Below are 26,041 nucleotides of genomic sequence, written 5' to 3' on the forward strand. Positions count from 1 at the left end.
TGAGCAAAGTGTCTTTTATTTGTGACATACAAATACAACCAATGCGAAAAGAGATCACTTTTTCCCTTTGATTCCAGTGATAAAAGATTGCTAAAGAAAAAAAAATATATATATATCAAGGAGTTTATCTTCAACGCATCCTCTAAAAAAACAAAACAAAACCAAGGTTAAAAAGAACCATACATGTGTCATATACACATCTGACATCAACAAAAATAACCTGAAATAGGGTGGATACAACTGAAAAAAAATTCCAAAATTAACATTTTAACATGCCCCAAACAATAAACAAAAAAAGCGTGGTACAAGAGGCCTGCTAGGTTTCTCAAAACCAAGACCTTTGGGAAGAGATGGAGAAAGACTGATGGTCGAGAACTGAATGGGCTCAACATCTGGGCTCAACATCAAAAACAAGGTGACCTGCGGGTCTCAGGCAGCGCCTCCCTGCCCAGCCCTGATCCCCAGCAGCCCTTGGGAAGTGGGGGAGGCAGCTGGATGAGCAGGACCTGGCAACAAGCACCGTCAACCAACAGGCTCAGTGCCAGGTGTTCAATGGAAAGACAACACACACAACTCACCTTGTGTGGGATTCACACTGGGGCCCCTTCTGGTCCCCTTGAGTGGGAGGTATCAGAAATCCATGATCTAAGACAATAAATATTTATCATTCTGTGCCCTTTGAGAGACAGCAAGGATCAGAGGAAAAACTCTCCCTAAATATGCTTCTGTTGTTCCCTGATTCTTGGAAGGAGCCCTCCAATGCCCTTCCAGCAATTAACTCTTCCCCTTCGGTAAAATCCCCGGGAGCTGGCAGGGCAGGGGCAGAGGTGGGCTTATTCCAGTGTAAAGCTGCAAGGCCCTCTCCAAGGGCGTGCCATGTCCATTGCTGGCAGGTCAAGAGCAACATGAGGCCCACAGCACAGGGCTGGGCTGGGGAAGGAGGCCGTGTGCACAGGCCCAGTCCGGACAGGAATCTAGGGGAGAAGCAAGAACAGCTCCAGGGACATCCGCCAGCACAGATGGCCTGAGTCAGGGCAGAGGGTGGGGCAGGAGCAGACTCTGAGGTCCAAAGGACTGACAAACTTCCTCAGGAGCAACATCACAAAAGCAGGACCTTTGAGACACTCCCTAAAGCAGAGCACAAGGTTGTCCAAGGGGAGGTGTTAGGTGCTTTTTCCTGGACAAGGATTTGGTCATTTTCTTTCCCGGAAGGGGAACAAGGTCTAGAGATGGGGCAAGTCTGAGCTCTGACCCCGCACCCTCTCTATCCCATGAGAGGAGAGGAAGGCCTTCTCACCACTCCCGGCCGCTGCTGCAGGTGACGCGGCCACTGAGAGGTGCTCCTGCTGCAGCTGCACGGCCGGCCAGGGCAGTGGCACTAGTGCCTCACTGAGGCAGTGAGGGGCGAGGCTGGGGAGTGCAGGCAGAGGCGCCTGCTGCTGGCTGGGGGCTCTCCAAAGGCAGGGGGAGGCGATGGGGAGGGTTCCACCACCTTCAAAGAGCTATCAGCACCAAGATTTGAGAGGGAATGGCATCAAATATGCCAGGAATGGGGGTCCTTTCTAGGGGAAGACAAGAGGCTCCCTGATGTTACCCCTCGAGAGTAAGAACAGGGGTATCTGGCGTGGGGTGAGACGCAGGGGGAGAAGAGCAGTAAGAAGGGATGGAGGAGAGCAGGCAGGGCCTCTGGCTTTTTCCTATGAGTGAAAAACTCGAGTCACTGTCATGAGATCAAGAGGTTAAGCTCAGGATGCAGCCAAGTCTAGAAGCCCAGAGAAGCAAGAGTCTCCACGGCAGGCCCCATTCGACACCTGTTCCTGGTCCTCTCGGCCCCTCACTGACAGCAATGGAGAGAGAGGGGCAGCCCTCGCCCTAGAGTCAGCTGGTCCCCTGGACAACTCCATGCTAACTGGGGATCCACAAAGGCACAGCCAGAAAGAGCCCCCTTGCTTCCCTGTGTTGTGGCACCAAAGACCTTCCCAAGGTCTCCATCAGAGAACTCCATCCACAAAAGACAAGTCTCTGAGAAGCCTCTCTGTGCCCAGATCTTACACCGAGTCCATTTCTCTTTGGGAACCAGCCAGACCCTGACCGAGGGCTCCAGGACTTTCATAGAGGTGGGTATAAACACTCCATTTGTCCAATTGTGTGTGGGGTGGTTGTCAGTTATCCAGCGTAGGGAAGTTGGGGAACCCTACACTCGAGGGCGCAAGAGCCGAGTGAGAAGGCAGCCACTGTGGGAGGATGCACCTCGTGCCCAGGCCTCCGCCAGCTCTTCCTGCAGCATCCTCTCCTCTCAGCTCCCTCCTGGCACTCTGCTCTCCTAGGAGACAGCAGGGGGCAGCGTGGACCACTCCTTCCAGGGTTCTGTGTTCTCAGGGTACAGCCTGGCACGTGCAGGGCTGAGGAGGCCACAGCTCTGAGGGCACCTGGCAAGCGGCGTGAGACCAGGGAGAGAATAGGCCTTGGAGAGAGCGTTCTAGCTTGGGTGTTCAGTGACAGCAGCCACCACAGTGCCCGCCCGTGTGGGAGTGCTGGCTGTCCCCAAACTTGGTCCTCCGGCTCAAGATCTCATAGGAGCAGTCCTCCCCACAGCAGCCGGACATGCTCGGGGAAGAGTCGTCGATTTCAAATCTGCAGGCAGGCAGGAGGAAAGGGTTGGCTACAGGCAGCTGAACGCCTTCCTCCCCAGGAGTGAGGGCTCAGGAGAAGGGCAGGGGACCAGGCACTCCCACACCATTTCTCCTACCCCCAGCCCCATGGACCTCTGGACCAGGAGCTCAGGGGTCAGGACGGGGAAAAGACACGGGGGCAGGCAGCTCCTATGGCCCAGACTGTCCCACACCGGGGCCCGGCTCCTTACTGTAGCGCTTCTCGGAAGAACTGGTAGGCGCCATGATTGTGCTTAAATACAGTTAACATAACTTTCTTCATCTGGGTGCTGAGAATAAAGCACAGAGAACCTTACAGAAAGAGAAACAGGTGCTAGATCATACGTCCTCTCTCATGTCTCTGCCTGCTGTCTCCCATTTGCTCCTGAGGTGCATTCCTGAGCCCTGACTCTAGCCCATGTCTTGGGCGCTCGGTACCTCCCACCATGATGGGGCTGGTCAGGCCCCACCCGACTGGCGGCCTCTCCAGGTCCTCTCCATCACTCAGGCCCGGAACAGGCACTCAGAGGTGCCTGCCGCACTGAGCCACATGTGTGAAATCCAGATTCACAGCAGGGCAGGAAGACTTACTGACAGGGTTCTAGACGCCTTTCTTCTAGAACATTCCTATTAGCCTTATTCCCCACGGGAGATGCCTCAGAGGCAGCTCCTTCCAACTGAGTGACAGTGGGTGGCCCTTACCTGTTGGCCATAAGCTGCAGGATCTGGATGAGGAACTTCCCCAGGCCTTTCCGCCGCACCTTGCTCTCCAACTGTACTTCGTAGCTGGGTAAAGGAAGTCGGGGGTGAGCATGAAGAGGCTGTGAGGCCCATCGAGGTGCCCATGGCCCCGGGCAACCCACTGACCCAGACAGGTGCACCAGACTCTGCACCAGCTGGAGGGCCTCCGCCCCAGCGCCCACCCCAGGCTGGGGCTCCTACCAGTACAGGACTTCATCCCCGCACTCCACGTCGAACCGGAAGTGAGAAAAGGCAACAGGGACCGAACTGTTTTCCCAAGCGATGAGATACCAGGCACGGTCATCCGTCATCTCCTCCCGTTTCTCTCGGTCCTTCCAGCCCCACTCACTCTGCTCATACCTGGAAGATGGGGGCAGTCAGGACAGGGACTCTGGGGAGAAAGCCAGGCTCCCCTACAGATGGTGTGCTTACATGGTCTGCATGTTGGTCTTGGTCAGGTCGAAGGCCCAGTCCACGGTGGCTGGCTCCAGGCCGGATACCCGCTTACACTCAATGGAGACGTTTAAGCTGAGAAGAGGAAAAGGAGGCATTTGAAGCCAGAGACAGGCCCAGCACCGCCCGTTGCCTGACACCCTGACAACGAGGCACGCCTGGTCACAATTAATCTACAGAGAGAAGCCGAGCCCAGACATGACTACAGAAGGTGCCTGTGAAGGAGCTAAGCCTTTCGGGCCAAGATTAACAACTGTCATCACCCACCCACCACCCTGACCACAAGTCCCATTTCTTGCCTCCCAAGCAGAGCCTTTATCAGACTCGGCACTTTGTCGACTTCTGTCCCTCTCTGCCCTCTCCACCCTCTCTTCTGTACTTTGTTCTAAACACTCGTGTCTTCTCTGTTCCCTTAGTTCCTGCCCTTAGGCATTTTCCTATTGCTTTCATTTCAGAACCAAGTCCTCACCGGGCCCCCTGTGGGACCTCTTCCTTATGATCTACCAATCTCGCCTGTGAAAGTGGCTGGATGACCTCAGGCCCTTCAAGAAGACTAGGGCCCACACCCCCTGAGGAGTCCTGCCTCCTGCTCCCCCTGGGGACAGAGTGGGTGCTCTCAGCTGATCAAACAGAGTGGATCGGGGTCCAATCCCATGCTCTGCTTTCCTACACTAACGAATGCTGCAGGTGTTAAGGTATCAATCTGCTCTTTATTCCTAAATGAATTAAGTAAATCACATGTAAACTCCTTGGCCAAACAGTGAAATTATATTCTCCAGGTGGTGTCACATTCTGAAAGGACTGATATGACTCCTCAGAGGACATCACCACTGGAATTCACCGTCACCTTGGCTGAGTGGCACGCTACATTGAGTCGCACATGTGTGCAGCCTTGTAAATTTGGAACTTCCTGGCTCTGAAGAGCCTTCCTTTCTTTTTAAGTACTGACTGTGTAGTGGTCAGAAAGGCCCAAACACAGCACTGCATCTGTCTTAGTTCTAAATTTTTCAGGGGCCGGTTTTCAGCATAAATTTTCTACTAACCTGAGTTATTTAGGTACACAAAAGTAGGATCACAACTACACAAATCACACACAATTCCAGGCACCAAATGAGCCCAGAGTCAGCCAGCAATGCCTGCGTCAGAGCAATTCTGTATTTCTGGAGGTCAGAGGGAGTGTGCAATAAGGAACACTGAGAGACATCACAGTAAGGAATCTCGAAACTATGTCAAAGGACTTCCCAGTTGAATGACAGAACTTCTAGAGGAACTGCAATAATCTGACCACAGACAGGAAGAATAAATTACTGTGATACTATGGAATTCAGACACAGCTATGAAAGGCAAATACAGTATTACCTACTATAGCCGTTCCCTCTAATTCACATATTCAAATAAATAATTCATGTATCTGTATTTGTCTTACTCATTCATTGAAATACTTTCACATCAGCTGCTACTTAACACAGCTGGATATATTCTCTGTCCTTCTTAAAACAACCCTGCAAGTCTGGCATCATCATTCTATTTAAGATAAAAAATGAGGCTTGAAGAGGATGTTGACTTATCCAAACACAGTTAGTAAGAGGTACAGTTATGATTCAAACCCACAGCTATGATTCTATAAAATCACAGCCTGTTTTTTTCCCTCAGCCAACAGCATCCCCTCCCCCCTTTCTGTTCTCTTGGTTTATGAAACAGGTAGCATAATCTGTCTTACCTGAGGTGCTGCTGGCTGAGAGAAAAAACAGATCCTACAGTGAACTGGATTAGTAATAACAGCTAACACTGAGCTAGCTTTTAGTGTGCTCCAGGCACTAACATTTGACATCTAATCCTCCTGATGACTCCATGAGGAAGGTACTATTATTAGACCCATTTCTGATTCAAAAATTGAGGCACAGAGAGATTAAGTGATTTGTCCAGGGTCACAAAGCCAGTCAGCAGCTTTTAAAAGTTGTACTATATATTCAGGGAAAGAACACTGGACTGGGAATCGAAAGCCCCCTCAGCCGTCAGGGAGAAACTCCACAAGCTCAGACATCTCAGTCTGCTTCTCCGAGCCTCAGTTTCCCCAGTACAAAATGAGAGAGTCAGCCCAGATGATTTTTGAAGCTTGTTTCAACTCTCTGCCTCTTCACCCAGAGAAAATAACAAGTCTCAAGGAGACATCAGTCTGAGATTAGGCAATCTTTGCTCATTCGCAGATTCCTTTATCACCTCAACTGGGGGATTTTATATCAACAGGGCACTGGCCATCCTGTCTGCTTTTTCATTAACAAAGAAGAATGAGAAAATGTGGGTCTGAGGAAGCCTCCTCTGAAAGGTGAATTCCTGAGGATACCCGGGGAGATGCAGAACACTCACCCATTCCGATCATATTTCTTGAACACTGGGAAAGCCTCTAAAGGGTCTCCGAGCTGCAGAGGGAAAGAAACAAGGAGTAGTACAAACTCTCACCTGGCAGAGTCACAGGCTCCACCCTGGAGTCCCGCTGTGCTGACCCATGTGTGAGCTCCCAGGCCCAGGAGCAGCCCTTATACGAACCCTCCACCTGCCTCAGCTCTGAAATTACATGTAGGAGGGAGACGCTGGCAGGAAGGCCCAGGTGTGTGAAGTTAGCTTCATTTGACAAGGTGAAGAGAAACTTCACTGCCCAATACTAACACTGGCCTCCGGGCATAAAACCCGCTCACCTGACCCTGATGAGAAGAGAAGGCCCCACCTTGATCCATGAGCACTTCTCAGAGGCCCCCAACTAACCCCACCCGGTCAAAACCCAAAATGGAAAATCATGTCCCTGTGCCAAATCCTATTAAGTGTGACTAATGAATAACAAAAACCAGGATACGGAACGGGGCAGGAAGGGTGTCCAGAATCTTTCAGGTTCCACTGAAAACAGAGCTGCTCCCAGTCAGACCCACCACGTGCTCAGAATCACAGTTACTTTTCCCCGACTGTGGTCTCTGGAAACCAGGCCGCTGCGTCCCCTGGTCCCTAGCACAGCCTGTGGTACCTCATAGGCGTGCAATAAATGTTTGAAGGAAAGAATGAGAAAACGATACCACATTTTACCAGTGAGGATTCCTCCCCAAAATTCAAAACCCTAACAAAAATTTCTCTAGACCCTCTTCTCCTGGTAAGGAAGGAGCCCCACAGAGAAAAGCAGCCACTTCCACTTGAATCCACACTTCTCTGCACACCTGGCCCTTCTGGAAACTCCCAGCCTTCCAGCCAGGCTGCTTTTCCTCAGCAGCAAGGAGGCAGCAGAGGCGTGGGTGGGCAGTAACACAATTCTGCCACAGGGTGGCACCAAAAGAAGTCAAATTAAAAACCAAGCTGAAGTTCCAGGAGGAAGGGACTGGGAAGGAGGGGAGAGTCACCCTGTTGGCGGCATCCACTTTGGCACAGACAGCATCCATGGCAGCTCGCTCCTCCAACCGCTTCTGTTTCTTCTCCTTTGCTTTGCTCGATTTCCTCTGTAACAGGGAAAAGCAAAGGTGGCTGGAAGGCTGTGGCCAACCAAAAACTTGACTGTCCCTTTGGAGAACCAAAGGGTCAGCCCCTGATGCACAGGCCTGATCTCAGCAGCAGGACACAGATCCTGGCTGCCGCATCCTTGGCTGAGTAGGAAAGACCAAAGCACTTGCAAGTCATGAGAGTGTCACCAGGCTTCTTAGCTTCCCTATCTGGAAAAGGACTGACCCTTGGGACCACTGGATCACTTGTGAGGGCCCAGAGAGAGTAGGTGACACTTGCAGCAGAGCCTGGCCCCCAGCAGCTGCCTGATAAATATTCACTCACTGATTCCCTCCTAAGGAGGGAACAACTAATTTTGGACACATTCAGGGCAGGTTTCAGAGAGGCAATGACATCTGAGGTAGGTGCTGACGGCTGTTCTAAGTGTACATTTATTCAAAGCCTTTTAAGCATCTTCTGACTTCAGGAGACAAAGATCTGGTCTGGGGGTGGCCCCTTTGGGAGCTGGGTCCCCTTTTTAAGCGAGGGCCAGGGCACTCTGGCTGAAGGAGACAGGGTTGTTCCCAGGAATGGCTGCTCAGCCAAGGCCAATGAGTGGCAGGCACAGCGAGCACTTAGTGGCAACAAGGGGAGAGTGAAGGGCCCCAAGGGGTTCATCTGGGGACAGAGGCCATACGGACACGTGGTCAGCAAAGCCAACTTGCAGGGCACACAGGCAGCAGGGGAGGAGCAAAGGGAGGCTGTCGTTACACAGAGAAGCAAACTACAAACTGCCCATAAATGCACTCAGAGCAGATCCTGTTTGGAGACTCATGTCAGGTTTTCTCAAGTCTAAATGGACTCTTACCCTCTTATAAAAACTGGTAACACAGGGAAAAGAGACCAAGGTCTGCGGTCTGACAGACCTTGTCCAGAGCCTATTTCTGCCCTTTACTCCCTGCAGGTCTTAGGACGAGACACAGCCATTCTCTGAGCCTCCTCTCACCTCATGAGCAGGTCCGCTGAAGGAGTAAGCCCATGAGGGTTACTATGGCCTGTGCTCAATAAATGATGGTCCTCATTCTCACTCCCAAGGAGGAGCTTAACAGTATACGTATCCAGAGGTGCTTGCCCACCCAGCCCAAGTCCAGAAGGCACCCCAGAGGCACTGGGAAGATGCTTCTGCTTTTTCCCAATCGCACTGCCTCTTCTGACCCCACCCCTCACTTCCCTGACCTCATCAGAGACAGGTTTCACTTCCTCCAATCCCACCTTAGCTCTGATGCTGACTGGCCCAGGAAAGCATGAGTTGAAAAACCAGTGGCTGGATAAATTCTACCCTTGGTTCCCCAAGGAACAACACTGCTTAACTCCTACTTCAAGCAACCAGGAGGCAAGAGTTCCAATACCAGGAACACACAGGAATTTCTCTTCCTGGTATAAACTTGACCAACACCAGCTGTTTACTACCTGCAGGCGGAGCACTGTGCGGGAAGCCAGGCTAGAGCCCATTTCTTACCTCCCTGGAGGAAGGAACAAACAGAAGGGAACAGACTGCCTTCGTACTGCTGGGATCTGGGGACAGAACAAGCCCCTCTCTACCACACAGAGGTTTCAGAGCATCCATATTTTCTCTGGGAATTTGGATTTCAAGACAACATTGAGAGATACACTGATCTTACAAAACACTTTCATAAACATTGTCTGGTTCAATTCTCAGGGCAGAAACCATCACCTCATTTACACGTGAAGAAACTGAGGCTCAAAGGGATGGCATGACTCATTCAGAGGCCCCGAGGGGAGACGGCAGAGGGGGGCTCACCCCAGGGGCCGGGCTGCAGAGCCAGCGTTTGTTCTCACCGTGCTGCCTCCCACCGGGAGAGCCTACCCTAGCATCAAAAACCTTCCTAGCTCTGCCAAGATAAGGTCACGATGAGACCTCAGGAGCCCTCAAGGCAGCTACTTGGCCACTCATTTCTCATTACCCTGCCGGCTTGGTAACAGCTGACATGACATGCCAACACGGCGCCGCCCCAGACCTACCTCCATACTGAGGCAAAGTAAGGAACAGGGAAACCTGAGGCAGAGGGTCACCAGGGCTGTGTGATGGGGGCAGAAAGAACATGAGCTTTGGCGTCAAACAGGCCAGGCCACTGCTCCTCCTGCCACCCCCTCCGTGACTTGTGAGAACAACTCTATGACCATGAAAATGGGGACGCCACTGCTGGCCTCAAGGAACAGCTGCCAAGGACAGGTCAGAAGTCAGCATGCCCTCATGATAAAGGCAGGCTCTCTGCCTCCACCCTGCACATTAGCTCTCTTTGCATGACACAGAGCTGAAGGATGGAGGGTGCTGGAAGGAAAGTGTGACTCCGGGGACCCAGAAAGCACCAGAAATGTAGGTCCCCTTCATAGCGTCTCATTTCTAAGCACAAGAGGTTAAGTAATTCCTAAGAACAGCAGCAGGAGGGCCAAGCCCAGCTCCCAGGAAGTTTATGGGCTCATTTCTGCAGGGGAACAGGTGAGCAGGCAACTCTCAGTGAGGCTTGGGGCTGCCGTGGCCTGAGACTTCGGATAATGAAAGAGCCCCGTATGCATCTTGCTGCCTGCATGCAGGGCATGAGGCAGGCTGCAGCAGGCTGGGCCAGACAGGCGGGGCCCTCCAGCAAACCTAGCACACCCTAGGAAAAGTGGTCTCCTACTGTTCCAATTAGCTCTGCCCTGCCTTATGGAGGTAAGACTACCCTGCAGGGACGCAGGAAAATTCTCCTAATTAAAATGGGAAATAAGTACAGTGAACAGTAAAGCTCATTGTGGTTAAGTGTCTTTCCCAAGGGAGCTTTATATAATAAAAAGAGTGTGGGATTTTGAGTTGAGAGACCCAGATTTCATTCTCAGCTCTTCCACTTAATAGCTGTGTGACTCTGGGCAAGTTACTTACTCTCTTTCCAGCAAGTTACTCAGTTTCTCCGAACCTCAATCTCCTCATCCATGGGCTCACAATGCCTATACCTTGCAGGACTGCTGTGAGGACAAAGTGATACAATGTACTAGACACAAAAATTCTTTATTGTAAGGGCTTTTGTTTACAAGGACCTACTAGTGTAGAACACTCTGCTGGTGCTTTAATAAAGATGATTTATCTTAATTTTTGCAATAACTCATCAAGGTATGTGTGCCTACTTCTTTGATGAGGAAACAGGCACAGCGAGGTTAGACACTTTTCAGGGTCACAGAGCCAGGGAACAGAATTCTCAGAGGTCTTTCTACAGCCCTCTTCCTCCATTCCCCCTAAACTGCACACCCCATGAGGTAGAGGAGAGGTCACATCTGCTTTATTTGCTGATGTGGACCCAGCGCTCAGCAAATGCTAGGTACTCAGTTCATACCTGCTGAACGAATCCTCCAAGATTCAAATCCAGGTCCTTCCACTACCTCAACTAAATCTGTGTGGCACTTGTTACAAAGTGTGATGAAACGTTTTCACATGCAGCTATGAAAACTCTTCCCCTATCAAAGTAGCATCTCTATGACTGCTAGTCATAATAGCAGCCCCAGGACTGCTAGGGGTCACACAGAGAAATTAAAAAACAAAAAACACCCAGACGGGGGCATGGGGCACCTTTCAGAAAAAGGATTTGGCATCCCTTAGGTTTTCAGTATCAATGCCTCCATCCCACAAAGAATCCAGAATCCAGGAAAAAAAACAAAACAAAAATAAAAACAAAAACCCCTCTGTTTCTGGCAAAGGGAGACAGAGCTCTAAATTCTAATTTCTAAAAGACAACTTACATGTGGCAGCAAGCGTGAAAGGACTTTGAAGAGAATGGTGCTACACCTGCGGCCATTCTCTCTTAGCCTGTGGTCAGGCCGTCAAATGGAGCAGGGCCCTCTGCTGGAGGGTGATCACTAGGAACCATGACCTTCTGACACTGTGGTGGAGAGTCCATAGCCCCCACCCACGAGGAATGAGGATAACGAGAGGGTTCCAGCTGTTTCAGGGAGGAAAATTCAAGTCTCTTTTGCAGTGAGCGTTAGGCCAGAAGAGAGAAGGTACCCGCTGTTCTGAGAAACACACCTGCAAACTATGAGTAATAAGATCAGGGCCCTAAAGGAAGCAGTGAGGATCGCAGGATCTCAGAGGCCTGCTATTTCAACTCAGCCAATGAGGAAGTACTAAACCAGAATGGCATGTTATGCTTCTTGTTTTCTGTTCAGTCTGGAGTGGCTGGTGCTGGATAGACATTTACCAAGTAATACCAGGGACACAAGGTTTTACTTAGTTTGAGCAAGAGCTGGGGCCTGGGGCCTTTCACTAGAATCTAGGTTAAATATGCCTAAGGTCTCAAGACTTGATTTTCTACACAGGAAGTACACAGTATCCAAAAGTCCTTGTTGAAACATGATGATGTTTTGACATGGATTAGACAACTATTTGATTTATTCAGTCAATAACTATTTGAGTGGAGAGGGGAAAAAATCTAGGTTAATAACAGTAGGGACAAACCCAATGGGTTAAAAATAGCACAAATCTATTTTAGACAACTGAAGGCTGAGAATACAGGCAAAAATAACAGCTACTCTTTAAGAGGCACCTATGTGGCTATCTACATCCAATATATCATTTTATCCTCACATCTGTCCTAAGAGGGAGGTATCATCATCCTCATTACACAGGTGAAGATGTTCAAGTCCACAAAGGCTGTGTCACTAGCACAATATCATGCCGCTAGCCAGAGAAGATGGGGCTGAAACTGAGGTATCTCTGGCTCTAAAGTCAGGGCTCCCTAACACTGATGGAAAGTTCATGTAAAAAGCAGGATACCTGGTACCGGGAGGGCCGGTTATATTTTTAGGAGAGTGGCTGATGCTATTCTAATTGGAACTCAGGTGACCACAAAGGACATGCCAATAACTTCTGCCCAACCCTCTATCAGCACAGGCCAGGGAAGGGCAGAAGATGCACCTCCAGGCTGCCTTGTGCATAACAGGTGTCATTATCCATCCGCAGCTGGGCCATCACCAGGGACCCTCCATCACGTCCCTGCTCATCCTCCGCACACCTCCCCCATAAAAAGCCACCTGCAGAACGAAGGCTACTAACAGCCTAAGTAATAATAAGACCCATTTCAGTGCATCTGGTAGGCCTTGAAGGTGGCCTCTGCCGAAAAGGAAGAGAGTGTTTTTGGAGCAGGAGGAACCTGGTGGAGAGGTTTCGAAAGAGGTTCGGGAAACTAGATTCGCTGAGAAGTCGAGTAGCGGGAAGCACAGCGGCAGGGATTCAGGAGCCCTGAGTCGGGGTCTGGTCCCCAGTCACTGCCCGTGTGACCTTGGCTGGGTGCCTTCTTTCCTCTGGGCCTCGGTTCCCTTCCAGCCAGTGTTGGCCCAGGATGTGGGAAACCGCGAACCCGGTGACAGCCGGGTGATGGGTGACTCCTGGGGGTGGGGAAGAAGACCCCAAGGACCGCGCGGGGGCAGGGGGAGACCAAGAAGATAACACGTCCTGGAGGAAGGCAGGGGCGGGCGCGACGCGAGGGCCGGGGGCACCGGAGGGGGTGGGGCCAGAGGAAGAGGCCTTCCCCAGGAGATTCCCAGGCTGGGCCGAGAGTGGGGACACTTCAGACTTGGGGAGTCGGGTCATGTGGGGGCTGGAGGTCACGTGAGGCTGGAGGGGGTCGAGGTCACGTGAGAGAGGGTTCAAGGAACAATGGGGGCACAGGGGGCGAGGGGAGCGGGAAGCCCTCCCGGCCCTCGTGTCTCCCCTCCCTACCTCACTCACCCCCATGGCGGCAACGGCGGCGGCGGCCCTCAGCTCCTCCTTCCTACACTTGCCGGCAGGGAGGCGGCAACGGCAGCAACAGCGGCGACGGCGGCGACACAGGAGCGGCAGCAGGCCCCGCAACGCGCATGCGCCTCGCGAGCTCCCCCGGCGCGCCCTGGCGGGCACCGCGCCGGCGCAGAACTCGGGGAGGGGGCAGCGGGGGAAGGCGCGCAGGTGGAGAGCTGGGGAGGCGGGCCGAGGGTCTCACACCCGATGGAGGCGGGAGGCGCGGAGCAGCGTCGCTCTGGGAATGACGTAGCCCGGGCCCGCCCCCTTCTCCCCTGGCTGTGTCTGTAGCTATGGCAACGGCCGTGCAGCGCTAGGAAAAGCGCTCTGCTGGGCAGTCGAGTGGGCGGCAGTGCTGCCCCTGCGCTCCACGCCACATCTCCCACGCCCGCCCGGGTCAGCAGGTGGAGTGCTACCTTCCCAGGCGACCAAACGCGACCCGACTTCTGAAGCACCAGCCCCTCCTACAACCCTCGGGCACAGGGGTAGATGGCTTTGGAAAATTTCCCACCTTCTCGATCGTGAACTCTGAAATTCCTTTTCTAACCAGTCATTCACTCTCCATTCATTCGCTCTCTCAATAAACATTGACTGGCACCTAAACCTACGCTGTTCAGAGCCCAAGGGGCACGGAAACGAGCAAGATGCCGTCGCAGTCCAAAACTTACTGTTTAAAGGGGAAACCGGCATATAACAACTGTTTAATGGAGAGTGGAAGGTGCTGTGAAAATGAGGCATCAGCCGTCTTGAACAGTATTAATTTCAGTCTACCCCAGCAGACCAGTGTGACCCCCACTTGGCCTGCAACAGAATCACCTGGGGAGCCTGAGTGCTGTGCACGCCCCTAGAGCCTATCCCCAGAATCTCCAGGGGGTGGAGCCAGCTTCTAAGAGCTCCCCAGGTAGAGTACTTATGAAAATTAGAAAACCGCTGCCTAAGACAAGCTTCATAGGCTTTGTCAGGTTTTGCTCATTGTCCCACCTTCAGCGCTCAGCACAGTGGTGGTCCCCAGTCAACTCAAGCAACATTTGTTGAGTGCCTACCATATGCTAGGCACTGTTGCAGGAAGCAGAGTAAACAATAATAAACAGAAAAGGTACTGTCCTGATAGAGTTTGTATTCTGGAAGGAAGAGAGAGATAATAAACTATATGAACAGATAAAATACATAGCACATTAGATGAAAAAAAGTTTTGTGGAAAGAGGATGGGGAAAGTCAGGTTTATAGTTTTAACTAAGATGTTCAGTGAAGGCAAAATGAGGAGACATATGTAGAGCACATGCTTAGCATGCACGAGGTCCATGCACGAGGTCCCTGGTTCAATCCCCATTACCTCTATTTAAAAAAAAAAATTAAAATTTATTAAAAAAAAAAAAAAAGACAGACCTGAAGGCTATTAGGGAACAAATCATGAAGCTACTTGGGGAAAGGCATTCCAGGCTAGGGGCACAGGCTGGGGTACAGCTACTGTAAAACTCCTCAGGAGCATGATTAGAATGCTTGAGGAACTACAGGTAGTACAATATGGCTGGAGCAGAGTGGGCCAACAGGAGAATAGTGGGAGGTGAAACCAGACCAGTAAGGGGAGGATCACTTAGGGCTTGTAGGTTTTGAAAGACTTTGGTGGAGACTAGAGAGAGCTGGAATGCCACTGGAGAGTTTGGAAGGGGTAGTAAGGCTGGCTTATGTGCTCATATGACCACTGGCTGCTGGCTTGAGTAGGAAGCATAGGGGCAAGGTCAAAGGAAGGGCAGTGCAGAGGCCACTGCTATAATCTAGGCCAGAATGATGGTGCTGGCACCCACCTGCTGGATGGCAGTGGAGGTGGGAGAAGTGTTCAGGACGTGAATGTGTGTGGAAGGTAGAGTCAACAGGACCTGCCAATGGACTGGATGTGATGTGGGGTATGAGAGAGAGGGGAGTCAAGATACCTTCAAGGTTTTTAGCTTGTGCTGCTGGAAAAATGAGTGACTTCAACTGAGATGTTTGGAAGGAGCAAGGTGGGTAGGGGAAGGGAAGACTTGGACTTCAATTTCCACCACCTCAGGTTGAGATGTCTTTTCAGAGAGTCACATGGAGATGTGGAGTAATCAGAGTCTGGCACACAGAGGAGAGGTCCAGGCTGGAGCTACAAATTTCAGCATATTCAGGTATGGATGGTATGTAAAGCTAGATGAGACTGGATGAGACCATGGAGGGAATGTAGGTAGACTAGAATGAGTGAGTCTTTGGCCTGTATCCCATTCCCTGGTCAGAAAATCTGGTTGCTAGCACTCAGGGGACCAGAAGAGGGAGCTAAGGTGGGAGGAAGGTGGCCAAGGTAGAAAGAGAGGACTTCTGAACTTGCGCTTGAAGAGAAGGCTTGGGGTTCCCAGGGGAGGAAACAGTATTTGCAGATCCAAGGGAGCCTGAAGGGCTGGGGCAAGAGGATTAACAGAGAGAGAAGGGGCAAAGTGGGAATGAGGCTCAACCCTCACCCCAGTGCAGTCCCCTACCATGTTTTGGTTTCTCTTGACTCCTCATCCACATTGAACTCATGGTCAGCTGTTTCAGGGAACATATGCCCTGTGCCCTGTCTCTTCTGCCACTCCCTATTCCTAAGTCTGCTCCCTGACCCCCGTCCCCACCCAGCTGCAGGAATTTGCTGGACACCAGACAAGGCCTGGGAGGTAAGCCCAGTAGTCCATTGGGCAGGTGACATCATCCGGGCCCCCTAGAGGCCTGAGAAGCCCCAGTGCCCTATTCCTGTACCCTAGCAGCATCCTTCTCCCTGGGGGGCTGCCCCTGATTATGGGCTCTCTCCTGCTCAGTGCTTCCTTGGTCTCATGGAGTAGCGGACAGAGTCTGCTTTGGAGTCAGACCAGTCAGCGTTTAAACTTCCTCTCTGCTACTTAAGGCCTTTGTGACTTTTGGCAAGATGCCTCAAGTCTTTGAGACTCAAGTTTCCTTATTTATAAAGTGAGACCCCCCAGAGCTGTCATCTTCATCATCAGCATCATCTTCCAGGGGAGTTTGTGAGAATTCAATGAGCTTAAATGAGATGAGAGATGGAAGGCACCTGGCATGGACTGGGGCAGAAAAGGAATCCCCTCCCTGGGTAAAAGGACATCCCCCCACCCCTACCTGCTCCCCTGCCATCAGTCCTCCTTTCCCTAACACACCTCTGCCCTGGCGACTAAGCTGCCTCAGCAGCCACTCCCTCCAGCTCCTACCTCCGCCTCTCTGATCCTTCAGGATGGAACACTGTTTCCCACCTCTTTTCCAGGACCTGCACCCCTCCCACCTCCTTCCTGTACTCTCCGTCCTCCTAGTACAGCTGCTCCCCTAAACACTCTCATTCCACAGCCCTCAACTGCTCCCAACTATTTTTTCACTCACATGCTCAGTGGAGGCCTGGGGGCAGCTACTCGCTGTAGTCTTCCGTGCTGGGGAACAGCCTTGGAAGTTAGCCCCGCCCAACGGGCCGGCACATAACTGCACAGCGGGGGACTGATGGGCAGACTTTGCACCCTGTGATCTGCTAAGGAGAAGCCCTCCATTTCCCAAAAGGAAAAAAAAAAAAAGATCAGAGAAGAATCTGAATGCCCCCATCCTCCCCTCCTTGCCACCTGGGGAGCTGAGCCTCTTCCCCTCAGGATCCCTCCTTTCAGTCACCCCTCCCTTCCCCAGCCTTCCTCAACCCTCTGGCTCCTGCCTGCTCTCTGCCCACCCCACCCCCAACTAAAAACTTTTGGAAAAAGTGGCCAACCCTGTCTCTACCTCCTTGCTTCTCCCGCTGCTCACTCCTCCACCTGCTGCAGCTGCTTCTCTTCCCACCGCCCTGTGGAAGCCTCTTCTAACACCTCCAGCCATCTTGCTACCTCCCAGGGACACGCCTCAGTCCTTATCCTTCTGGGCCTCCTTGCAACATCTGGCCTGTTATTCACTTCTTCCTTGAAACACTCTTCTTTCTTCGTCATCTGTGCACTGCATCTCTTTCTAAAATTCACGTCTGGTCGGCCAGTTAAAGCCCTCAGAGGCTGCAGGCTCCGTTTAGGGTTAGAGGCTGCGTGTTTGGCCCTGTTCTCCTGGCCAGGGCCCCATCCCCACACCTCACCTTTGGCCCTGCAGTTCCTTTCGCCAGAAACCTCTTTCCTTCTTGCCCCTGGGGTCCCAGCTTAGACGTTGGAAGCCTCCTCTGGCTCCCTTAGCTGGCCCCAGCACTCTCCCTGGGGTCTCCCTATGCTTCGTCCTCCCCTGTTGCACTGCACTGCGGTCACTCACCCCCCCATCTCCATAGGGCTGCAGGCTCCCTGCAGCTGGAGGCCCTGCTTCTCTCCTCCGCTGCTGTCAGCAGTGCCAGATACAATACATGGGGAAAACTTAAACTCACTCTTCATCTGAAATTCAGATTTCCTTGGGTGTTCTGTGTTTTTGTACGCTATATTTGGCAACCTGAACTTCTGAACCCCCGCGACCCAGCTCAGTGCCTGACGTAGACACAGAAATTTTCGATGGAGGAATAACGGTGGCCATGATGGTGGCAGGGACAGGTTGCTGTGGGACACAAAGGGGAGTAGCAGGCTCCGCAGAGGAGGTGACACCTGAGCCAAAGCAGATGGAGATATTAGGTCATGGCCTCAACCAGCCCCTCCATGGGGATGCCACCTGTAGTGGGTTGAATAATGTGTCCCCACCCACCCACACACACACAAAGATATGTCCATGTTCAAGTTCACCCCTGGTACCTGTGGATGTGACCTTATTTGGAAATAGGGTCTTTGCAGATGTAATTAAGTTAAGGATCTCAGAATGAGATCATCCTGGATTTAGGGTTGGCTCTAAATCCAATGACTGTTGTCCTTATAACAGGAAAGTGAGGGAGGTTTGAGATGCACATACAGAAGGAAGATGGCCATGTGAAGACAGAAGAAGAGATTGAAGGAATGCAGCTGCAAGCCAAAGAACACCAAGGATTCCTGAGGGCCATCAGAAGCCAGGTGAGAGGCATGGGACAGATTCAGCCCCAGTGCCTCTACAAGGAACTAACCCAGCCAACACCTTGATTTTGGACTCCTGACCAAAATTAATTGCTGTTATTTTAAGTCATCCAGTTTGTGGTACTTTGTTAATGGCGGCCCTGGGAAACTAATGCACTCCCAAGGCTCCATCTTTCCCAAGTTCAATCTATAAGACTCTTCCTTCATGACCTTTTGCCCCCAGCATCCCTTCTAGTACCAAATCTCTCATCCAGCCTTCGGTAGCCAGCCACCCAAATGGCCCCAGTGATACTTATTTTCTGGTATTCATGCTTTTACATAGTCCCCTCCAACACTGAGTAGGGCTGATGTATGACAATAAAATACTTCCAAAGTGACAGTGTGTGATTCCCAAGACTAAGTTATAAAACTTAAGACCAAGCTCCTGCCTTGGTCTCTTGCATTTTTCCCTCTGGGGAAAGCCAGCCATCATGCTATCAGGATGCACAAACAGCACCATGGATGGGAGGAACTGAGGCTTCCCACCAGCAGCCAGGCCCACTGGCTAGTCAAGTGCATGAGCCACCTTAGAAAATGAATGTCCCACACTAGACAAGCCTCTAGGGAACTGAAGCCCAGCCAACATCTTGGTAGCAACCTCATGGGAAACGTTGAGTCAGAACCACCCAGTGAAGTCATTCCTGAGATTCTGACTCAAAGAAACTTTGGGTCATTTGTTACACAGCACTATTGTGGCATAACTCATACAAGGCAGTTAGACGTCATGCTTGTTACTCTCAATTTCAGGGTCCACAAGCCCCACCCTTGACACTAGAAGTCAACAGCAGGCAACAATTGGTGGCTGGATTGAATGGCCTCAGGAAGGTGAGAGGCTGCTGGACTGCCAGGGCAGAGAGGGAGCCAGGCAGTCATCTAGCTTATCCCTCCTCTACAGCCAGGGAGGCCAAGGCCAGAGAGGGGCCCAAAGGTGGGAGGGGGTGAGATGTCCTGACTTGGAGGCCTCCTCAGGTCTTTGTCCAGGTAAGTCATGCCCAATCTGCACACACCCCTAAGCCCAGAGGCCACTGCCCAGGGCTCTGTAAAAAAGCACCCAGACTGGGTGGCTTAAACAATAGAAGTTTACTGTTCTGGAGGTTGGAAGTCCAAAATCAAGATGTTGGCAGGGTTGATTCTTTCCAAGGGCTGTGTGAGGAGCTATTTCAGGCCTCTCTCCTTGGTCTGTAGTTGGCCATCTTCATGATCACATGCTGTCCCCTGTTTATGCCTGTGTGTGCAAATTTCCCACACTTAGAAGGACACCAGTCACATTGGACTAGGGCCCACCCTAATGACCTCACATTAATTTGATTACCTCTGTAAAGATCCCATCTTCAAATACCGTCACATTCTGAGGTACTGGGGGTTGGGCCTTCAACATGCGAATTTTGGGGAGGACCTCTTTAAGGTCACAGCCTTTCTATAATTCTTCGTTTCCTGGCCTCTTCTCTCTGCCTCCCTGCCACTCATTTCATGCCCACAACAGACATCACTAATTCCACCTACCCTTTCTGTGAAGCAAGGTGCAGACCCAGAGCCCTCACCAGCAGTTGCAGGCAGTCTGTCCCCCAGTATGGGTTTGGTTAAGACTGCAGGGGCGGGGGGTGTAGCTCAGAGCTAGAGCACATGCTTAGCGTGCACGAGGTCCTGGGTTCAATCCCCAGTACCTCTGTTAAATAAATAAATAAAAATAAACCTAACTATCGCCTCGCCAAAAAAAAAAAAAAAAGATTGCAGAGGAGAGGGTCCTGGATTCAATCCCCATTATCTCCATTAAATAAATAAATTTAAATAAACCTAATTACCTCCTCCCCCAGGCAAAAAACAAGATTGCAGAGGACAGGGAGGAGTCAGAGGAGAAGATGGACATAAAAGCTTGTTGAATGAAGGACTGCATACATCTAAACTGAAAACAGTTCAAAATCCAACCACTTGTCTGTCTGTTCTAGGTTATCTGTCCCTGTAGACTCACCACTGGGTCCCGTGAGCCTGCTGTCCATCAGGAACTGTAGCCCTCTTTGCTGGTTTTCATCGTAGGAAATGTGGGCACCTGGGGGCCATGACTTCAGGGCCAGAACCTATATCTGCTGGGGAAGAGACATGTTGTAGTTCAATCAACAAGTATTTCTAAATCTAAGGTAGACACGGCTTTGTGTCAGGGGGATGGGGAGGGCAGCAGGGGGCAGGGGTGACTAACCAACTGCCAGGCTTCCTTTTTCCTTGCTAACAGAGCCCCAACTGCTCAGGTGATGGGTGGAGATCCCAGGATGTCATGGCAGGTCTGCTGGAACACAAACAGGATGAGTCTAATCCAAGCATAGGAATCCTATGCCCCTTTGCTGGGGATTGGTTTAAGGGGCACAGGTGGGTTCAGAAATTCCTGAAAAATTTTTCTCCCTGATAAAAGAGACATGCCAAGGAGAAAGTCCCTGCCCTCTGTCCCTCCCCTTCCACTCTGGAAATTGTCCTCTGAGGATGGGCTGCTCGGAGCAGCTGCAACCATCTGGTGACTATGAGGGGAAGTCTTCTCATGCATGGAAGAGGCAGAGCTGAGAGATGAGAAGTAATGACACTGACCTCCACACTTCTTAGGAGAAATAATAAAATGTCCGCTTTGCTCCAAGCACCATTGAATGGCGGTTTCTCCTGACAGTCAAATGCATCTTCATTGGAAGGATGTGGATGCAGGGATATGAAAAACAGGGCTCTGGCATCAGCTGGTTGGAGATCTGTCCCAGCTCTGCCAATTTCAAGCTGTGTGATCTGAGGCAGGTCATCAGGTCATCTTCTGAAGCCTCAGCTCCTCACCTGTACAATGAAAATAATTAGAATGCCTGCCTTGTAGGGCTACTTCGGAGGAAAAGGAGATAAAATAGTCAGGGATTTTGCACACTGTGGTTGTTACCTGTGAGCGTTCAATTTGTTTGTCATTCATCCACTAATTTATTCAACAATAGTTGAGCATCTACTATGTACCTGTACTAATCTAGGGTCTGGCGAATACAGCTGCGAAAATAATATGGACTCATAGAAGTTGTCGCTTTCTATTACAGTAAGTCCTTAGCTATGAGGAGCTCCTAACAAATTGGTAAAACTCTGAGGTGATTTGGCAGAAGTGATTTTCTGGGGACCAGGCAGTGTAGGTACCTGTGGAGTGAAAGGGACTGGGGCAGTCAGGAGGGCTCCCCTGAGGAGGTGGTGTTTGGGAGATCTGAGGAGGATTCTCACAGCAGCTATTTGTTGAGCACCTACTGTGTGCCAGGTGCTGTGGAGCTGTGGGTACACAGGTGAGTAAGGTGGGTGCCATGCCCTCTCAAGACTCACCACTTTAAGGAGGAGATAGACAGGTAAACAAGCAGGTGGTTACATTAGAGTGTGGTCAATGCTGAGATGAAGAGGGGGCAGATAACCTAGACAGGGTGAAATTGAGCTTCATTTTGCAAGGCAAATGAGAACCAGTCAACAACGAAAGGTTGTTGGGCGAGGCTTAAGTGTAAGTTCACAAATGGAGTAATGTTGAGAGACGTAGTGGTTCAGAGGCTGTGGTTGCAAGTGACAGAAAACTGAAATCAACCAGGCTCAAACAATCAAAGGAATGCATTGGCTCACATGACTAAAAAGTTCAGAGGTTCAGTGGCTTCAGCTGAGGTGGCTCCACAGCTCAGTTACGTCACTGAGAAGCTAGTTTTTTCCCCATCTCTTCATGGTGTCATCCGCAGTGTTGGCTTTCCTTGGGGATCAAAGATGGCAGCAAACACTCCTGGCTCAACTTCCTGGACTTCATCCCATATTTATAACATGCTGATTGGGCCAGCTTAGGTCTCTAGTCCACTTATGAACCAATCACGATGTCCAGGGCCTTGGGAAAGGCTGACATAGGGGTGGGATCAACTCCCCAACACCGCAAGGATCCCCGAAGGAGAAGGGCAAAGGGGGAATGGATGTCTGAAGGCCAGATTTGGAAGGAGATTATCAAAGGATAATGAGAAGCAGAGGATTGACTTGATTAGATTGGATTTGAGAAAGATCGCCCCAGCTGTTGAATAAAGACTAGATTAGGAACTATATTCAATATCTTGTAATAACCTATAATGAAAAAGAAGACGAAAACAATTATATGTATGTATATGGATGACTGAAACATTATGCTATACAACAGGAATTGACACAACATTGTAAACTGACTATATTTCAATTAAAAAATATGTGGTTTCAAGAACAAATTAAAAAAAAATAATAGAAGGGGGCAAGAGAGAAGGCAGGGAGACTGTTTTATTAATGGGGTGAGAATGTTGACTTGGAAGTGAAGCAGAAGGAGGAGCCCAGGGCATTTCCTGTTTCTACTTTGGGTACCGGTGGGAAGGTGAGTCAGGAGGAGGGCAGACAGTGTAAATGGGTAGTTGAGAGGTGGAGACCCATTTTGGACAGGCTGAGCTTGCTGTGTCTGAGAGAAAACTGAGCACAGAGGTCCAGAAGACAGTTGGTTGGGTAATGGGGGTCCGGAGGCAGGGAGATGGAGATGGCAGTGTCCACAGCTCCAGCAGTTCAGGGTTGCTAAGGATGTGGCCTGGGACTGAAGGATTAACAGGGTTGGAGGCCGAGAGGATGAGAGCCAACTGGGAGCTCACATCCAGGAGCAAGGGTGGCCCTCTCTGTCCAGTACCACCCAGAGGGAGATTGAGTCAGAGGTCCTTTGGCTTTAGAGATGACAGTGACCCTGGCAAAAGCAGTCTCCATGGAGTGGCAGAGGGTGATGTGAGACTACAGTGGGTGGGGGAGTGTGTGGGAGTGAGGACAAGGATGGAGGGGTGTGAAGAACACTTGTAAGAAGCCCAGCTTTAAAAATAAAAGAAAAATTAAAGAGAGAGAGCGAGCAGCAGTAGCTTTAGCTGAAACGAGTAGCTAAAGGTAAACCTGAGATAGAGGAAGGGGTGTGTGTGTGTGTGTGTGTGTGTGTGTGTGTTTCTGGGAGATGGGAGGTTGGAAGGGACATCTACAAGTGAGGGAGAGGGAAGGAGCGGAATCTCTGGGTGTAGGAGATGGCCTTGGAAGGAGTTCCTCTCAGAGGCTGCATTTCTCTCTGGAAGTGGGAGGCAAGGTCATGTGCTAAGAGTCATGCAGGAGGTAGGGTGGTGGAGGAGGAGCACATGCAGGGCGGGCTGAGGGAGTAGGAAGGATGCTTGCAGCCAAGCCAGGAGCCCTGGATGGGCCCTGTTGAGCAGAGCTGGCTGGCCTGCAGGAGTCAGCAGTCCCAAAGGACTGGCCAGGCATGGGACATGCAAATAGGTGGGCCGGGCCAGGGTCTGCAGGGTGAACAGGGTATTCTGGGGCAACAGGTAGGGCTTAGCAAGTGGTGAGTAGACCTTTCTGGCTGGATCAGATACTGGCTAGAAAAGCCTTGAGTACTGGGTTGGGAGAGCGGAAGTTCCAACTTCGCCAGGAAGGCAAAAGGGAACCATGGAAGGTTGTTGAGCAGGAGTGGGACCTGATTGAAGCAGTATTTGAGAGTCTGTATCCAGCTTTGTTTGCATGATGGATTGGAGAGATAAGACTGAAGGCAGGAATCTAGAGCAGTAGACAAGTCAGAAAGGAGGATTTCAAGGGTCAAATGTCACAGAGGAAGAGCTTTTCTCTGCAGAGGTCAGACCCAGGAGCCCCAGGTGGCAATGGCCTTCAGCTGGTCCACAGAGCCTGCCCTGGCTTCAGAAGGAAACTTCAGATACAGATTTCAATTACATTGCATCTGAGATGAAGTTAGACCCTCCCAACAATCAGATGAAGTCAAAATCATTGTTCCCTTTGAAAGATGGAGGGACTGAGGCTCAGAGAGGCCAGGTAACTCACCTCAGGCCACACAGCAAGCAAGAAGCAGAGCCAGGACTCACCTCAGGTCTGAGCTCCTTGGTCTGCACTGCTCCTGCAGTTTTCCTGCGGTTCCCCTCACCTCTGCCACTTTAAGGGGTTCTGCTCCACCTGACTTTGTTCTGGGAGGTTCTGGATAGCTCTGGGCCAAGGAGAAGTTCTGGGAATTGGATCTAAAGCTCAGTTGGCCCCCGGGGCTCTTGATCCCACGCACTTGCCCCGGGAGAATGGGCTCCTCAGGGTGCCAGGCTCAGCCTCCCTGGGAGGATGTTTGTGGCCAGGTTGGGGAGAAGCCCTCTAGGTCCACGCTGTCACCGCCAGAGGGCGCCGGTTGCTGCCCAGGTGAGGGTGAGGGGAGGCTCCCTTCCCGGCTTCCGGAGAAACGGAGGGGCTCCCAGGTCTGAAAGCTGCCCCCTCATGGGTCCAGGGAGCCCCTTTCACCTTCTCGCGTCTCTCAGCTAAGGTCTCGCTGACCCTTCTGCGCCAGTTCCTGCTCTACTCAGGGAGTCAGATTTCCTCGGCGTGGGTGTCAGGAAGCCTGGGGTCTCCTTGCTGACCTGCTGCCTGGCTCTGCTCTGCCCTCCCCCAGCGCCACTCACAGATGTGCCGGCCTCGCCTCCTTCAGCAACCCCTCCTCACGCGGCCACAGTGCTGAGCCCTTGCCAAGCACTGGATTGTCACCTCTCAGCCTCTTCACAACCCTGGGCTGTTCCAGGGGATTACTAACTGGGTCCAGAGACGGGGAGGGCAGCACCTTGGGCTACAGTGGACCCTGGGGGGTTTGGGGGGAGGGAGGTTGAGGGGGTGGGGAGCCCTAGAAGGAGCTGTGGCCCACATTCCCCATTTTTCCAGCTTCATCTCCCCACCCCCATCCCACCTCCAGCCCAACTCCCCAGCTGCTCGTCCAGGTTTCTCCTTAGGTCCTGCCACCCTCCCTCCTCCACCCCAGGGCCCGCCCGCCCGCTCGCCTGCCTGCCTCCCTCCCCAAGCTTAGCCCCTTGGCTGTGGCCACTGAGGGCCTGGCCAGGGTCCCAGGCACCACACCGCAGCGGCCAGCCTCGCCTGGCCAGAGCTGGGGATAGTCCCAGTCTGTCTGGCAGGGCTGCGGGTTCAGGATTGGTTGGAGCTGCCCACGCCTTTGGGAGGAGGGAGGCGAGAGGGGAGGCCAGTGGCTTGCTCAAGGTCACCCTCCTTTTCTCTCCCAGCATCCCTGTTCCACCTCTGTCCCCTCTACCTCACCTCGAGGAGGAAGGAGGCAGAGGGGACAGAAGAGCCCAAGGAAGAAGGCTCTGGGGGCTTCTGGCATTTATTTATTCAGCAAATATTGAATGCCTACTATATGCCAGCCACTAAGAACACAGCAGTGAACAAGGTGGACACAATCTCTGCCTGCAGCCCAGCAGGGAGAGAGTCAAGAAATAAACAATCACACAAATTATGTAAACTTGAGTCCCTAGCAGTGTGGCAAAGGCTTTGAGTGCCTGGGTCTGGCTTCCCTGGGAATCTCAGGGGTGAGGGGCCTTATCTGGCCCAGGGGTGGGAGGCAGGCTTCAGATAAGGCAGTGGCTTTGGCTTTGTGGAAACCTGTGTGGGGGCTGAGTCAAGCCTCAGTTTCCTCAACTGGAAAATGCAGGAAATAAATGTGCCTGGATCATGAGGTTGCTGCCTGGTGGCCTGCAGCCCTCAAAAAGCAGGCGCCGGCATCCTACAGAGGAAGGGTGAGGGGCAGCTCCTCAATGAAGATGGCGGGGAGCGCACTCTTGGCAATCAGCAGCTCTCACAAAGCTCAGAGACAGCCTCAGGGAGGTGAGGGACCCCAGTACTAGTGCAGTGCTCCTGGGCTTCCCTGGCCCCTTGCCCGCCTAAGGCTGGAGGAGAGGAGGGGCCAGTCCCTGGGCAGCCTCCCTCCTCTGCTCTCCCGTACCCCCTGTTCCTGGCCACGTGGCACCTCTGTGCCCCTGGCCTGGGGGAGGATGACTCCTGACCTGGGGCTGAGGAAGCCAGGGCTAAGTGGGTGGGATCTGGGGTACAGC

The 26,041-nt window shown here is 51.8% G+C and overlaps 1 protein-coding gene across 8 annotated transcripts; it reads right to left on the reverse strand.

The window, feature by feature from the left end:
• On the reverse strand, window positions 1–24,736 carry NAA40 (N-alpha-acetyltransferase 40, NatD catalytic subunit). Of its 8 annotated transcripts, none has more exons than XM_064492210.1 (11): window positions 24,032–24,736; window positions 20,724–20,954; window positions 20,344–20,427; window positions 20,119–20,230; window positions 7,229–7,324; window positions 6,213–6,265; window positions 3,825–3,920; window positions 3,594–3,752; window positions 3,354–3,437; window positions 2,864–2,941; window positions 1–2,634 (listed from the first exon to the last, which is right to left on the reverse strand). In XM_064492210.1, exons 5-11 carry the CDS (start codon window positions 7,265–7,267, stop codon window positions 2,493–2,495), a joined length of 651 nt encoding a protein of 216 aa, XP_064348280.1. In that variant the 5' UTR covers window positions 7,268–7,324; window positions 20,119–20,230; window positions 20,344–20,427; window positions 20,724–20,954; window positions 24,032–24,736; the 3' UTR covers window positions 1–2,492. The 8 variants fall into 8 exon arrangements, with proteins under 8 accessions (XP_064348280.1, XP_064348277.1, XP_064348278.1 ...); XM_064492207.1 differs by having other exon boundaries at window positions 20,119–20,233; XM_064492208.1 differs by lacking the exon at window positions 24,032–24,736 and adding an exon at window positions 21,756–22,276 and having other exon boundaries at window positions 20,119–20,233.
• Between the last annotated feature and the right edge of the window lie 1,305 nt (window positions 24,737–26,041).

Source organism: Camelus dromedarius, chromosome 12, assembly GCF_036321535.1.
Source record: "Camelus dromedarius isolate mCamDro1 chromosome 12, mCamDro1.pat, whole genome shotgun sequence".
In the NCBI taxonomy this organism is placed as follows: Eukaryota; Metazoa; Chordata; class Mammalia; order Artiodactyla; family Camelidae; genus Camelus; species Camelus dromedarius.

Coding starts and splice junctions, on each gene's coding strand:
- NAA40 (XM_064492204.1), bottom strand. Junction 3,921..6,212: donor AAGAAATATGATCGGAATGG/GTGAGTGTTCTG, acceptor TCCTCTTCTCAG/CTTAAACGTCTCCATTGAGT. Junction 3,438..3,593: donor GGGGATGAAGTCCTGTACTG/GTAGGAGCCCCA, acceptor TCCTTTACCCAG/CTACGAAGTACAGTTGGAGA.